General features: G+C 35.6%; 1 protein-coding gene across 2 annotated transcripts in view; it reads right to left on the minus strand.

Moving 5' to 3' along the window:
• Nucleotides 1–415: 415 nt before the first annotated feature.
• APAF1 (apoptotic peptidase activating factor 1) overlaps nt 416–17,145 on the minus strand; it is a 33,618-nt gene continuing 16,888 nt past the window's right edge. The window contains exons 16-28 of one of the 2 annotated variants that reach the window (XM_071552027.1): nt 16,769–16,825; nt 14,102–14,227; nt 12,885–13,046; nt 12,486–12,614; nt 11,646–11,771; nt 10,582–10,701; nt 8,820–8,945; nt 8,344–8,469; nt 6,839–6,958; nt 6,385–6,510; nt 5,478–5,603; nt 4,904–5,050; nt 416–2,035 (exon numbers count right to left, since the gene is read on the minus strand). In XM_071552027.1, the coding sequence (XP_071408128.1) occupies nt 1,892–2,035; nt 4,904–5,050; nt 5,478–5,603; nt 6,385–6,510; nt 6,839–6,958; nt 8,344–8,469; nt 8,820–8,945; nt 10,582–10,701; nt 11,646–11,771; nt 12,486–12,614; nt 12,885–13,046; nt 14,102–14,227; nt 16,769–16,825 (1,635 nt within the window). In that variant the 3' untranslated portion in view covers nt 416–1,891. Of the gene's footprint in view, nt 2,036–4,903; nt 5,051–5,477; nt 5,604–6,384; nt 6,511–6,838; nt 6,959–8,343; nt 8,470–8,819; nt 8,946–10,581; nt 10,702–11,645; nt 11,772–12,485; nt 12,615–12,884; nt 13,047–14,101; nt 14,228–16,693; nt 16,826–17,145 lie in introns of both variants that reach the window. The other variant, XM_071552026.1, reaches the window with a different exon arrangement.

The raw sequence follows: 17,145 nt of genomic DNA on the forward strand, positions 1-17,145 counted from the left end.
AGTTTTTCCCTATCATCAGCGTTTAATTAGTCTTCTCTCAGAAGACAGCTTTCTGCCCTGGTTGCTCATGCTGACAGGGTCTTGCACAGTAAGGACAGCACAGATCCACATCTTGCATTGAGGGATGTTTGCTGCCGCTTGGGTCTTTAGCTACTGGGTGAGGTACTGATGAGCTTTGTCAAAATTAGATAGTAAAACCAACTCTGGCCTGAACAATGTGGGACATGGTCCAGGACTTCAGTTTCCCTCTGTTCACTTTTTCCTCCACACTCATATTTAATATTGTTGCTCACCTGTTGAAGTATTTTTATGTAGTCTGTAAAGCATCATTATGCTTAGATTGAAAATAAAACCACAATAAAAAAGGCAGCACTCCCCCTCCCCCTTACTATGTAAAAAAACACCCACTCAAGAATTCAAATTCATTTAAAACTTTGGCCAATATTGCCTGGATTATCTTTATTGAGTACTGTACACACTGAGAAAACAAAACACCATGCTCTTTTCTATTGAATTTCTTCTCTTTACCTTTCTGCCAGCAGTACTTTGATTATACTGACCCGTATTCAATAGCACCTCAGAAACAGCAGAATTTCAAGTTAAAAAAGAGGAAAAACTGGTGATTGTCAAAAACAGAGAAATACGAATAATGTATATTAAATCTTCTGAAATGCACACAAAAAAATTAGAATTTCATTATTCAGTATCAGTTGAAACACTTGCTACTGTACTTCTTACAATCAAGCTGTTAGACAGTGTTCTACTGTCAGCTATAAAAATATGAAAATCATATTAATGCTTGTGCAGTTGCTCATAGCAGTTGAAAGGCAATTGAATAGAAAAAGGCTTACCAAGTACCTAAGAAAAAGTTGTTACCTAATTATTCACAAAACTTTTGTCAACTATAATTAGTACAAAACATTGATATTTCTATCCTATATTGAATCTATAAATACACTGTAAATTTTTTTTTTAAAAAGTCACATATTACCAGGCAAGAAATCAACTGGGCACAGACTCCCATGTAAACAAAGCTGACAACAGGAAAGTGTCTCCATAGTATAAACTGAATTCCAAAAAAATGCCCAAACTATTAAATTCAAATCTTCTTATATTTCTCAATACAAAGCTTTAGAGCCATTTCCATTCTCAGTTTAGCTGGTTAGCTGTACTCATCCTTTGACTGGAAATGTGGCACTATCTCTTCTGCTTCAGTTGCAATATCCTTTCAGATTTTGCCTTGTGAAAACAAGACTCAGGACGTTCCCCTTAACAGGAAGAGCTGATATGTCTTACAATGCACTTTATCTCCACAGATTCCAAGCGTGAAGGTTCTTACTGCAAGTGGGAAGCACTGCTGCTGTAAATTGAACAGCTACTTGATTTGGTTTGAATGTCAAGCACCAAGATGGCCAGTTTCATTTTTCAAATGAAGAATGCCCCCGCTTCTTTCCATTCTGTACTAAATGAAAATCCTTGCATTGCAGTAAAAAAAGATTTTGTGCATCTTATACAGATGTGTTGATGGCTAAAAAGCATTTAGCCATCAGCCTTAGCATAAAATATAATTTCCAAGTATTATACTCTTATTATTTCTTCACTGCTATTAATTTCAACTAATTTGAATAAATCTTAATATAATTTCCTTAAAAAATTGGAAGCAACATACTTAAGATGCAAATCAAGATTTAAGGATTATAATAATGCTTATTAAAACAAGATTAAATGCAAATTCATTTGAAAAAACATTAATGTACATAAATACACAGGAAAACATCATGAATACAACATTGCAATATAATTCACAGCTTAATGAGTGTCAGACAAACGTTTAGGAGAATTTTGCTTCCAGCTTAAAAGATAGTTATCTTTGCAGTGTTCAGCACATTGATCAGAACTTCTGTAATACATAAAGAATACCAAGATTATCAACAGTCACATACACTTTGAAATTAGGGGACACATGTATTGACTTGAGGTTTGTTCCATTTGTGTAGAAGGTTTGTAAGGATTCTCCAGTAGTAACATTCCACCACTATAAAAGATAATAACAACATACTTTCAGTTAGGTGAAGGAAGCTTAGAATAAAATCTACAAAAGTTATAGCATTGCAAGCCCAGTTGACTCCTTTCATCAAAGAGGTAGAATTAAAAATAAAAATATAAGCAATCTTAAGTAGAATAAGTTTTGGACAAATTACTAGAGGTATAAGACTTTCAGATGAAAAGAAACTTTAAAAAGACTGAAGCTGTTTAAGTTTGAGAAAACACACAATATAAAAAATTCAAGTACTGCCTCTTACCCAGTCACAAAATGTAGTCAACAGACAAACTGTAAAATGTCCAAACTTTTAAAAATTATGTATTTTTATATAACCAAATGAATACATGAAACACATTGCCAGGCAACTGAAACTACAGCTGCATTAAAAAACTTAGCTAGGCTCACAAGAGGATCAATCATATACACATTTGAAACCATTTACCATCTTGTTAGCAGGACCAGCTTCTTTTTCACTGAGATTTTAATTAATATTGTTTAGAATATGAAGTAATCAGTAATAGCAAACAAACTGAGAAACCTTCAACCATCAGTTTACTGTAGTCTGAAATTTACCATATCTCAGAAAAACTACAGACCAATGGAAAGTTGACCCAAATGCAATCTAGCACAAAGGTGTTACTTGACTGTGCCAATAAGAAGTCCACCCTCTATTCTTGAAGCTTTTGAGTGCAGCAGCAAAATACCATAACAGATTACTTTCAGCTTTGATCATCTACAAAAGCAGATGGTAACTTTTTAGGTTACTCATCTCATGAAATATGTAACATTATAGCTGTGTGCATAATACAGATTTGCAACTACACAGCTATAATGTTCTGATTAACAACACTGTTCCTAAAGTGTCTGTTATTTGAAGACCCCCCAAAAAAGAAAAAACACCCAAACCAAATCCAAAAATGGATCTTAATTAGCTCTTGAACCTTTGGTAGTGAATAAATGATCAGGTGCTCTAGTTCAACAGTACATAGCTGGATACACCTCATCTGACTCTTTTAATGGTATTATCCATGTAACTACAGTCCATTTCAGTCTGGTTTTTAGGGGTCCAAACTTCTTAAATGTTTTAGACTGTCACTGACTAGCCTCTCCCTGCAAAATCACTGTCTATGTTTTCAGGCAAATCAACACATCCATCTGTAGATCTTGAAAGAGAAGTAGAAATACAATACTTCGGGAAGGCATGGTGATTGAATATGACTGGGAAAAGACAAATGCCATACCCACTTTCACAAAGACCAAAGATGGTGCTGGGAACTACAGGTCAGTAGTCTTCACTCTGGTATCTGGGATTATCATGGCACAAGTTTTCTGGAAACCATTTCAAGTCATGTGAAGAACATGGATGTCATTGTGAACAACTAGCACAAATGTACCAAAAGTAAATCCTGCTGAACCACACAACTGACTTCTGCTGACCATATTGGTGGGTCTTCAAACAGCATGGACAGAGAAGTGGATGTGAAGAACCTTGACTTTAGCTAAGCCTACACAGCACAATCTCCCATAGTGTCTTTATAGTCAACAAACTAAGATACAAACTATGGTTTGTAGGTAACAAACTGCCAGGTTCAAAAGGTAGTAGCCAGCAGTTGGGTCACTGCGTGTTGAGCCCCACCTGAGTATAAGAAAAGCACTGACAAACTGGAGCAAGTCCAGCACATGGTCATTGAGACAGCTGGACACCTAGAACAGACGCCACAGAAGACAGATAGAGCACTGACTTTATTTAGGTGGCTAACTGCTGTCTTCAGTGACTGAAAGGAGGGTTAGAGACAACAGAGTCAGACTCTGCTTTCAGGGCCCAGAGTGACCCTGTTGGATTAGGGGACAATATTTGATGGGGCAAGGCCCTAAACAACTTCACGTAACTCTGCAAACTACTTCTAATAAGGGGCTGGACTAGATGAGTTCCAGAAGTCCCTAACATCCTAAACCATTCTACACTCCAAGAAGCATCACATCATCATACTGTGTAATCACAAGAAAAAACATGGAGGAAGCTATCAACAGAAAGTATGTTTTGTTCTGTAATACGAAATGAACATCAGAAGATGTTTTCAAAGCTAAGGCAGACAATTCAACTGTCTTGTTAAATGGTTACTGACTAACTTCAAAGAATCAGTCCGATAGCATGTCCTACAGCTAGACACTGACCAACAAGCAACTAAACTCCATCACTCTGGGATGAGAACTTCACCATCTGCCACTTCACACATACAGTTTCTAATAACTGGTATTGGCTATTGCATGAGGGGGAAAAGAACATCACAAAACCTCACAAGAAATTCACAATTACAAAGAACTCATTCACAGACTGAAAGACAGGCCACCTCTTCCCCTCCCAAAAAACATATCCCTGGTAGATGCCCGAACCCATGACAGACTAATTAAATATGATTTCTTCAGTTTCAACATGCCCTCTCCTTATGACAAAATTTAAACTTCAGTATCTAAAAAAAATTAAAATCCTGATATAGAGCATTTTTCTGCTCATCATAAACACAATTACTGTCAAGATTGAGTGGATATTAATGCAGACAGAAATGACTGCGATCTTTAATATTACAGATGTTAAGGAAGGGCACTGCTAATGGAAATCTGAAATTAATAAAAATTGACTTTATGGAGTTTGAAAACAAACTTCAAGCCTGAATTCTTAAGAGATCTTTTCCGGGAACTTGCAGATATGAGAAGAAAACAGTGAAATTGAAGCAGCTCTGTGTTAAGTACAAAGTTTCAGATTTATTTGTTTGCCTTTGTCTTCATTTTCCTTTACAATTATCAGTGTGTTGGAATTCCATTTGGTATGTTAGGATATTTTATTATTTCCAGGCTTACCTTAAGATAGCCTCCAGATGACACAAGCATTTTACTGTTGGGAGAAAACGAGAGGTCTGTTACCCAACCCCCATGTGTTGGTTCTCCTTCATCTACAGTAACTGGGGAGCAGAAGTGAAGTAATGCACCAGTTAGAATGTCCCAAATCTGAAAGAGAGGAAAGATCATGCATATAAATAAACTTGATGAGGGAAAAAAACCCTCAAATAAGGATACCTGAAATGTATTTTTCTATAGTAAACTCTTCTAAATATACATACTACTTGAAGTGACAAAATAATTTTAAAAAATCTCCTCTTAGAACCGTATCATATGGAGGATTTAATCACATATGCAAGCCACAGTAGAATTATTAGTAAATCATGTGAACCAGATCCTTATCATTGATGGAAGATAAATCTATTGATATGGTTACAAACAACAGCCTCATGTGGCAAATTACTATTTTCAACCCTTCTCTATTCACCACAATACTAACAAATTAGACATGCAGAACACAAACTATAAGAACTCTTCTGTCTCTGAGCTGAATATCAATTGAATTATAAAATAAACATGAAGATCAGAGCAGTACCCTTATTTCTCCTTTGTCATCTCCAGTGGCCAATAATTTGTTGTTAGGAGAGAAAGTACAGCACCGCACACAGGCTTCATGACCTTTCAGCTCGTGAAGAACAGATGAACTTTCAAAGCTCCAGATCTAAACAGAAAACATTAGAGAGGAGTAAAAAAGACAAGTTCAAAACCAATTATGACTTCTTTCTAAAAAGCACTGGCATTCAAATGTACATAAGACTTTTCAGACATATGTGTACATGTGTGTGCATTTATGTAAATGCACTATACTGTAGTGTGGTTTTCTTTTCATTGTCTGAATCACACAAGAATGTGCTTGCTCCAAATTACTAAACTGACTCTGAGCATGCGTATCTTTCCTTGGAATATGCTGCATAATGAAACTGATTCATTCAGGAGAAAGTTTAAAGCTGTTCACAGAAACAGGATTTATCAATCAATTTAAAGATTTATTTTAAAAATGGAATGGAATGCTTTAAAAATATAATGGGGCAGTCCCAATACACTACTTGGTGTACCTGGCTTCTGAACAGGAATACCAGAACCTACGGACAGCACTTTCCTGGAGGTTTCAGAAATTTTTCTTAACTTTCTTAACAAATTAAGAACGTCAGGCTATCAACAAATCAATACAAAGAAATAAACAAGGTGTTCTGCAAAAAATTGTGCATTAAACACACTCTTATCTGTACAGAGACCACCAGGACAGTCTCAAGTTATACCCAAGATCAACTGTGAATGACTGTAACAGCTTTAGAAACATATTGATGGATACAGGAAATTTAATACTAGAAATACAACAGGATAACTTGAATAATCACTAGTTACCTCACAGTAAAAAAATATAGATGACATTTCAGGACAAATGAGGTATAATTTTTATCTTTGTACAGAAGGTAACCAACCTTTGCAGTTTTGTCAGCAGAAGCAGATGAAAATTTACTACCATCAGGTGAAACAGCACAGGAAAGCACAGCACCTCCATGACAAGCAAAATCTTTTTCTAGGTTTCCAGTAGTGATATTCCAAACCTAATCAAATACACAGCAAAAACAGGTTAGTTTTGTAACACGGTAAAAAGGTTAAAATACTTGCATTGTACACAACAACATATAAGAGATAAAATTCAGCTAGTTAGTTCTAATATGGCCAACATTTTATTATACTTACTGGTATTGTTAAATTACAGTGTAAATCTTACTAAAAAGAAGATTCAAAACTTTGTCTAAAAAGTCAGCTTACACTTTATGATCAAACCAATAAAATATGTGTCCACACAAAGCGCAGGAAATACCAAATGTTACAAGAGAAAGCAAAATGTATTTGATGTGATTTGTCAATTCACAGCCCTTTACTTACCTTAACAGTTCCATCAAATGACCAAGAGAGAAGTTTTGAATTTTCCAGAAGTCTAAAATCCTTGATTGCTTCTGTGTGCCCTCTTAGAAACACACATTTGCTGAACTGCCAATTCCATACCTAATTATAAAAATTAAATACTTTTTTTAAAAATACAAAGTTCTTATGGTGGTGGCAATTAATTAAAATGTAAGATATTGAAGAGATACATAGTAAAGATGCTGAAGATTGAGGGTGCCATAGAATTTAATAGTTAACCTATAGTCCCCTATAATACACATATTATCTGATTTTCAAAGTGAATTTGATACTTAAAATTCACTGGTTAATTTAAAAAGAAAAGGCAAACCAATAACTTGAAAGCACCTGAGAAGCTTAGGGTTTTAAACCTTTAATTATTGCAACAAACGGACTTATTTCATCTGGCAGATCTGATATTCTACATACTTTAGTTAACTTTCTTTTATAGGTTTAATGAGCATTTTTAATGAAATGTCATTTTGCTTTGCATTTTTACAGCAAAATGACACTTCTATTTTTAATTCAACTATTCACATAAAAATGAATAAGTGCTATTTTGTTTCACAGATGCTATTAAGCATCAAATTATTTTAAATGACAATGATTTAATAGTTTTCAAATCGGTAGGTTTCCTGCTGCAAAGAGCAAACAGAAAGCAGTGGTGTTCAGGTGACAGTCCTGAAGGTTTAACTGAGGCGCTGCCCACAAGAGGGAGCTGAGGACACAGCAGGAAAGCTTCCCACGTTAAACCTGAGAGACGGGGATCCTACAGCTGATGACCAGTACTCAGGAGTGTTGAGCTTTTACTTCAGACTCAGGGTTGGTTGTGTGGGCTGAATGCCCATCAGTAGTTTCTGTGCTCCAGTTTAGGAATCCTGTGAGCATGCTGCAGCTGCTCTGAAGTGCAAACTAAAGCACAGTAAGCACAAAACGACAAGGTCGTTCCCTTCAAAAGTGCATCCCTGAGGTGAGCTAAATTGCTAACATAGGCACACCAGAACGCATCTGCGGAGCCAATCCATCTTGTTGAGAGGCAGAGGTTACTAATTTGAGGCTACATTAGTGCAGTCGTTCTATTTCTAGCTCGTATCTGTATTCAGCACAGAACTGGACTAGGTGAGCACACAAGAGACAGCCTTTTTACCTCATTGCCTAAGACAGTATAAGCAAGCCCACTGACAGACCTACGACACACAGCCAGCTCTGGGTCACACGCCAAACCCTCACTTCAGAACTGCTGAGTTGTCTTGTTTGACAATTAATATTCCTTTTACTCTTCTCAAAGCAGTTGGTGCCTTTCTATCATCCATAGAAGCAAAAACAGAAAATCATGTAAGGTACAAATAAAGGTTACAGTTTTTGCAGTCCTTTATCCCAATATGGAAAAATACATGATTTAATTTACTGCGTTTACATTATGTGTAGTACAAAAGTTCTTGGCTTTAAGTAAGTTACAACATGATCTTTACAAATATCTTTCAAACCTGTAGAACTGAATCATGAGCACTTGAAATGAGAGTCTGATAATCAGATGTGAATTGACAATGCTGCACGGATGTCCTGTAGGCCTCCAAGGACTTCAGAACTTTCCCATCTGATAACTGTAGTACCTTTAAAATGAAGAATGCAGTAACTGTATTTATTTTACATTCTTGAGGAAAACAAGAACATGCAAATTCTTTTTTAAATAACATGAGATTGTTGATTTGCAGTCGCTGGACTGGAAAAAACAAAATTTTCTATTAGCTTAGTCTCGGTAAAATGAAATTCAGAGCTAGATTGTTAGCACTAACTTTCAGTTATTTTCATTTAGACATCACTCACAAATGTAAAGACATTGAATTACTATGTTGAAGAATATTATTGTACAAAGTCATTCAAATGACATTTATCTAAAAAGAAAAAGCATAAAGAAGAGTGTCTTCCTACTATCCCAAAAATAAAATTTAGGATTTAATACCTTTATTGTTCCGTTCTCCTGTCCAAAAGCTGCAAATTTAAGATCTTCACTTAAGCAACAGCAGGAAATGGAGGATTCTTGGGCTGCTGTCTGAATAATAACATTGTCTGTATTTCCATTGATAAGCTGTAAGATAGGAAGTTATTACAATATTTTAAAATTTAGACTTAAATAAACTACAATATGGACCTAAGAATGCCAAAGGAAACACTGGACAAAGTTACAAATTTAAAATTTTAAGAATTCTTTACTTTGATAAACACTTGACTTGAAGGTTAGTGTAAATATGTTCTCTGAAGGACAAGTTTGCAGAAGGAAACTCAGCTCAGTATTAGGCGGCTTTTTAAAGTTTGTCTGACTACAGGTAACAGTAATTCAAAATGCTACTCCCAGATTTCAAAATCCATACAGCAAGCTTCACTCTCAAATTTACCTTGCCAGTCAGATTAAACAGCCCATGCCAAATGGAGCATAAAACACTTTAAGTGCACCCTGTAAGCATGACTTTGAACTTACTAGCACACACAATACACCAAATCTCCACTCAGTATTGCCCTCAAATTAATTCCCCAGAGGAAAAAAAGAATCTCTAGAATACAGTAATTTAAAAACAGAGTTTAAGCTTAAAAAGATACCAGTGCGAAGTGTTTAAAAATTATCATATTGCACATCAAAGGGTGAGTAGGACACCAGTTCTGAGAGACTATAAATTACAAAAGTTAAAACCTGGTTGCAAGAAAACCTTTGAGAGATGTGACAGCAGGTACTGTTAATCACAGTACACATGCAATTTATCTTTTCAGTGAGGTTTTTTTTTCTGATGTAAGGGTGAAAAATCTGTTGTCTTCCTACACTGCAGTTTTCTCTCATGACTGCATGTCTACAGGTTATCAGAATACTGCATTTAGGGCAGAGAATCTAACCACCATCTTTCTCTAGGAAATGGCTTAAGTAAAGTTACAACAGAAATACACTAATCTTAAATATATAGATAAGGTCTACTAATTTAAATGAGAAGCAGACTACACCATTACTATTTACATTTACAGTTTCTAAAGATGTTACAATTCAGGAAGATTAAAAATTATCAAGTGTCGTAAACTGCTTCTGCACATAAACAGGTCCAACTCCACTTGCTGGGGTTTCTCCCAGCTCTTCACCAAGCAGATGAAAAATCCTATTAACTGACTTTATTTGATATATTAGAGATTCATGATTTAAAAAAAGGGTGATATGCATGCATTTGCTATCATATTTTGGATGTCAGTGTACTTAGCACTGGGTGTGGAGGGTCACAGTCCTAAGAATGTACCCACTGTTACTATTTTATTCAGCACAAGTCTGAGGCTGGAGACATGGCCCCAATTTAAGACCCTTCTTCAGCTATTACACAGAAGTTCTGATGTGTTACATACCTGTGCTGTGTAACACCTGGTCTACAGGTGCTGCATGTGTCTCATATTGCTGTGCACATTAAGCCACCCAGAGGGCCCACAGCCCCCCAGTCCTGAAGGGAGGTGAGTTTTGTTTCTCTGTATCTGGTTTCAGCTTTAACATTAGTGTAGAAATTTCCTCTCAAACTCCATTTTTCACTTACTAAGCTAGGCAGAGTTTCTAGATATTAAATATACATTGAATCATCTGCTACAGATTTGACTGTTGAAATACATAAACAAGCAGTACTTTCAGTGCTTCCTTAGTTTCCCAGTGAGATTTGCAGGTAACATTCAAACGTACTACCATATTGAGAAATACAGCTTACCTGTAAATGCTTCTGATTGTAAATTGCTAAAATCATCACTTCATCATTGTGAAATACAACATCTACTTCACTTTTCAGCACAGCATCAGAAGACTTGCACACCTTCTTTGTTTCCCAGATCTGTTGTAGGACACAGCATTTCATTAGTTTTATTCAAGAACAATATATAAAAGTCATGCTGAGTAAGAGCACCTGTAAACCAAAGGCTTTTAAACTTGCAAGTAATACCGATTTTTTTAAAACAGTGAAAATTACGCTTGTGCTATTTTTGATACTACAGGAGGTTGTGCAATTACGATAATGAATGCAACACATGAAATAGGACTAATTTTTCCAGACTAACTATGAAACTCCCCTGTGTTTAGAATCATAGTTAATAAAGTCCAAAGTTTCCTAATCCAAAGAGCAGCATTAAAACTCAATTACAAAAAAATACCATGAACAGATTTCTATACTTTATTGCTTTCAATATTTCAAGAATGTATATATTAATTTGTAAGAAAAAGAAAGTTTACCTTGGTAAACTATAGTTCTACTTTCACAGTTTTTAATGAGACATAACATTTACTGAAATCCATCCTAAATATCCTAGATATGCAAATATATCTAACAATTAAATTGATATCAAGTGTACTAGGATCCACCAAAAACTTCACAATTCCTGATTCAGATAAAATGTAAAACAAAATAAAATATAAATACTCCTGAAGAGCCACTGGACTTTAAAAAATCATATAGACATAGAGGAAATTTAGACAACAGTAAATAAAGTGAAAAAGTCAGTTCATTTTACTGTGTATGTCCATTATTTTATAACAAATATTTACATTTCTATTGGCTAGAAATATACATAATATGTACGTTTATATACATATGGAGTATGTACATATACACATACACAAAACACATAAGTATATTTTTATTTCTTTTATAAGATATATAATTTTAGAATAAAAATACCTTTAGTGAATAATTATATTGTTATATATTAAATAGTGTGTGTATATATATAATAGAACATATATAAAAATTCACGTATTTCAAAAAGAAAGAAGTCATCTTACGCGTATTGTCTGGTCATCAGATGATGTCAGAAATAAAGATCCATCCGGTGAAAATGTCACACAGTGAACCCAGCTCATGTGACCCCTGCAATATGCCACTTTTGACAGAGATTTAATATTCCATAACTACAACAGAAATATGGAAGAAGAACACAAATGGACTTAGATTGCATTTATACAGAAAACAGTGCAAGTACACCTAAATACTATGTTTTCTAGTATTTTCTAATTCTCATTCTGAAATTAGATGTCAGGGAAACTGAATCAGCAGCCCCTTTGACTGCTATAATTTTAAAGACAAGGGGGGGAAGCAAAACAAAAGAAAAATATCACTTACAGTATAAAAAAATACAAGTTCAACTTGACCATGTAGATTGCAAAACGAAAAAAAACCCAAACCAGTTTCAAACCTGACATTTGTACAAGACTTACTCTAGCCATGCTAGTCTCAAAATTAGTGTAGATGCTTCCTTCCTTTTCATTGCGTTTCCAGTCAGAACCAGCATACAAAAGGAGAGAGGGTTGAGTTTGGTTTGGTTTGAGTCAAACAATACTGCTGAGAGTGACACAGTAACTTTAGATAAATTTAGTAGACTAGTCTTTTTATATAAATATGAGTTCTGCTGTCCAGAAGGAACATGTAACTTTAAGACATTATTCCCCAGCTGATATTTCACATTTCAGAAGTGAATGAAAATTAAAGAGTGGAGCACATCAAAAGCCTGATAAAATAGCTACATTTGTTTTATCTCTGCATGCAAGAAACTATTAAGACAAATATAACATTTTAAAGTTCCAAGAAGGCTTTGCTGGTATACTGCAGCAAAAACAATTGCTTACCTCCACAGAACAGTGAGACAAAGCAACGGCTACTAACTCATCACCAGGACAAAAGTCACAGTATTGGATCGTACTGTGATGACTTACGATGACTTGTGTTAACAAATCACATGTTTCAGTATCAAAAAGCTGTGAACACATAATTAAAATAGTTAGCACCCAGTTTGAATGACTTCACTATTAATGAACAGCTTATATGCTCTACAGTGTACATTCTTGAATTTAGGAGGTTTTTCTCTCACACAAGTTTGTTGATCGCATATTTTTACTTACACACAGTTCATATCATGCACCTTCTATCTGAAAGTCCTTAGTGGCTTGGAATTTTATCTGTAGCTAATTTCTATCTATGCTATAATACACTATCTCAAAAAAAAAATACTGAAGTGCGGTACTTACCAAAAGCTTATTTTTGGCTACTACCAAAATCGCATCACCATTTCTGGACCAAGAGCAACATTTTACTAAAACCTCCACATCATCTGGTTGCTCATCTGCATTTTTGAAGAAATCTTTTACCTCAATACTTTTCAGTTCATTTCCTGAGCAAGCTGTCCAAAGCTGCAATAATCGAGAAATACATGAAACATTTCCACTGATGTAGGTACAGAATACAACAGGGGAGAGCTAATTCACAATCACTTCTAGGAAAAGAGAGGGGCAGGGAACAAAATACAAGAAAAGCCCCTTGTTGCTCTCCTCAGTCAACAGATAGCATTAGAATACTGACAAGTCCAAACAGTTTAGACAAAAAAGAAAAAAAAGAAAAAAGAAACCACAAAGAAATGAGGATTACAATGTAGCACAATCCTCTCCTTGGGTTTTTCCCTCATATCATTTCAGGTACAATTCTGTCTCAACCTGTACTTAGTAAAAGAATAAAACCAAAAACAATACCTGCTCTGCAACTCTATAAACAGTTCATTCACCATGAAGAATCTGGTATATATCTAGCTTTGCCTTGATTTCATTGAAGGACCTGCCAATCTAGTGATTATTTCTGACCCCTTCAACACACTTTTACTTCTTAACAACAGCCACACACAGCAACCCTCCTTTCCAGATTTAGCAACTAGATAGAAATGTAACAGAGTTTGAAGAATGGCAATTCTGAAATAGCATAGTTATGTTGCAATCAAAGGCAATAAAAATAATACTTAAATTATCAGAAAAACACATAAGCCCCTCAGTTTTCTCTACTAATGCATATATGAAAACAGCACATAGAATTTGTTTTTAATTTTTATGTCTCCTGATGGTAATTTTCAGAGATGACAGAAGTTTCAATTAACCTAAAAAGTTAGTACTATTTCTGTTTAAACAATTTTCTCTCCCTGCCTCAAGTTTGCTTAACAAAGTGAAATGGGGGAAAAAAATATCCAAAATAAGGCTAAATAGTATTTATTTGCAAGTACAGGCAGCGAACTTTCTTTTCCTGGTAGTACTGGACAACCATTTCAAAATCTTGCATTACAAATGGGACCAACTTTGTCAGAATTTAATTCATTAAAGCTTATCATGCCAACACAAAGTTTTCTTATACATAGTTTGCACTTTATACAAAAAACCTCATCCATCATAAAAACAAACAGTTGCTTTAAAAATACACTGTGTACCTTTAGTGTTCCATCTGTTGAGCAGCTGGCAACATATTCATCATTTGGAGAAAATCTACAGTGATTGACTGAATTTTTATGACCGATCATCGTATTTCTACAATAATTTTCATCCAAATCCCAAAGCTGCAAGAGAAATAAACATATAAATATCCTCATATCCATGAATTATTTAAAGACAGATTGCTCATGCTATTCTCAAAATTATATCCTGGCAACCAAAACATTATGTTTCTTTTTTTTTTTTCTAAGTTTTACCTATACGCTCATGGATTGGATGCTATGCCCCAGGTTACCCGACAACTTACCTCCATCTGGCAACATGCATGCAAACTATTAACATCAACATTACATAGATTTAGTCAATATTTCTGTACGGTGCAGACAAGGCCCTTGACCAACACAAAGTCCACAGAATAGCAGAATCACAGAATACATGGAAGGGACACACAAGGATCATCGAGTCCAACCATCGCACAGTCTAGCCCTGCAAAGGACCCTCCCTGAAAGTCACACCATTTGCTTGAGAGCAATGTTCAAACACTTGAACTCTGTCAGGCTTGGTGCTGTGATCACTTCCCTGGGGCGCCTGTTCTAGTGTCCAATCACCCTCTGGGTGAAGCACCTTTTTCTAATACCCAATCTAACCCTCCCCTGACACAATTTTAGGCAGCTCCCTCAGGTCATGTCACTGAGGAAAAAGTTTTGTCTTGCCTCTTTTCTTTCCAGCTTTGAAGTTCAGAATTATGTAGCTTACACATATGAACAAAAATGAAACCTCTTGAGTTAGTCTTGAACAGTCTGAATATCATCCTTGATGCATCCGTACTAACAAAGTTAAATGAACATTTCATGTGGGATTTTCATTTAGGCCTTCTCCTCCCCACCTCTCTTACATACACTGATTTCCAAGTCTATAGCCCACATGTCCTTTCTCCTATTTATAACAAAAAAAATTATGCAACCAAGCATTAGAGAGAGCTCAAAACAAGAAGAGTCACTTGTAGTGTTTCTCTAAAAATCATTGTGCATACTTCAATTCTGTTACTCATTACTTATGAAAGTGTCAAACACTATCTAAAATCTTAACACTGACTGTATAAAAATGGTCATTCTAAACTAGTCCTTTCTAAATCTACCTGCTACAAGGTGGCAGACTCAGACAATAAATACATCTCCTGAGACATTGAGGAGATCAGCACAAAAGCCTCTTCATTCCACCTTGACATCAAATCATAACTATTTGAAAAGTCTTGTAAAAACTCTTCAGATGAGACTTCATGTTGTTACAGTAAAATCAAAAGTGAGCAATTCAGATCTATAGAAAGCCCTGTGAGACTGAGCTATCAGCCAGAAGCAGCAAAGAGCTCAGCTGCTGCTGGCTGCTAGGGAGGAGGTTACTCCCCAAGAATTCACATAGTAGGAATTCACAGGACTCTGCAGGGGCACGAAAACAGCCAGGATGAAATAATATAAACATGGGACTTGAGAGAGATAGGCTTTAACCAACTGAAGTATCTGGCATGGTGGTGTGTTAACTCTTTTAGCCAATAAGCTGTAGTCCTAACCCTATATAAACTGTGTGCTTTGTGTAATAAAATGTCTTCACTATAAACTTCATAAGCTTGTTGGTGAAGTCTAGTTCCTCCGCCATTTATAAATTGTTTACTTTAACTTCACAACTGCACATTACAGCTGGAAGTGACAGTTGTGCCCCTCAACAATCTCACTCCTTGCCATCTACTCCCAGCAATTCTCTTGCACTGGGACAGGGTAATAATGCCACTACAGGGAATCAAACGGGCAGAAAACCAACCCCAGCAAATGGTTTTGCAGAACTGGCTCCTTGAATCATACCACTGCAGAATAAGGTAAGTGCCTCAAAGGCAAGATATACAGCCAGGGCTTCTTTGGTGCCAGTTAATGAAATTATTTGCTTATGTGTACTGTGAAATTACACTCCTTGCCAGTGTCTAGGTCTTACTTGATTCTTCTGGTTTCCCCTTTGCCTCACATGCAGATCTAAGTTGTCCAGCTTCTGCTCTATGTATACATACTGCCTCCCCACCTGGTTACTGAAAGCTAGTTAACCTGACACAACTCTGTACTGATTATTATTTTGCTGGCTTCCACGTTCATTTCTTTACTATGCCAAATCAATTTAGTCAAAAAATGCACCTGCTACACTCACATAATGCTTTCTTTTCCCCCCTCTAATCTTCCAGCATCCAGTTTTTTACATTATTCATGTTTTCAAACTTAAATTTCTGACTTCATTTTTTCCCATGCTGTTTTTAATCAGGTATTTCACTCCCATTCCCATCCTACCCTCTATGTCTTGCCAAAGCCCTCACCTTCATATCCTACCAACAGAGGGCTTGCCCATTCTCCTTTGCTGAGTATAAACACTCCTATTCTGCCTTGTTGAAATCAGACTACAGAGCTGTAGCCAATATTCTTAATCTGTTGCCATCTCTCTTCTACCAGGCTCATTTATAACTCCATTAATTTACAGTGTTTAGACATATTTATACATTATAATTATCCTTTATAACAAGCAGCATGAGAACAATCTCAACTTTTTCCACTTACTTTGATGAAAGTGTCATGTGAGCAAGTCACTAGAAGATACTGACCACTTCTGTTATTGAACTGGCAGCAACTGACCTGCTCTGAATGTTCTTCGTATACACGCCTACACTGGCCCGTTCTTGAATTCCAGATCTAGATAGAATTGCAGGAGGAAAAAGACTTTTGAACATATTTAGAGTAATTAATTTTTAAAAATCTGGAAACTATGCTGAAATACAGATAAAGTCTTAACACTTCAAAAATATTTTGAAGATAAAGGGAAAGAATACATATTTTCAAAAAGAAACAAGAAGTTATGAGGGGAAAGGTTATAATTCAGATTAGAGTCTGGTAAATGCTGGAATTTCACTAAGATTTGGCTACAATAATGAGAGATTAAAAATCCCCAATATCTCACAAGTAACAAAAAAAATTAAAAAATGAATGATGGATAGATTCACCTCATGTTACGA

Source organism: Pithys albifrons, chromosome 3 (assembly GCF_047495875.1).
Source record: "Pithys albifrons albifrons isolate INPA30051 chromosome 3, PitAlb_v1, whole genome shotgun sequence".
NCBI classification, from domain to species: domain Eukaryota; kingdom Metazoa; phylum Chordata; class Aves; order Passeriformes; family Thamnophilidae; genus Pithys; species Pithys albifrons.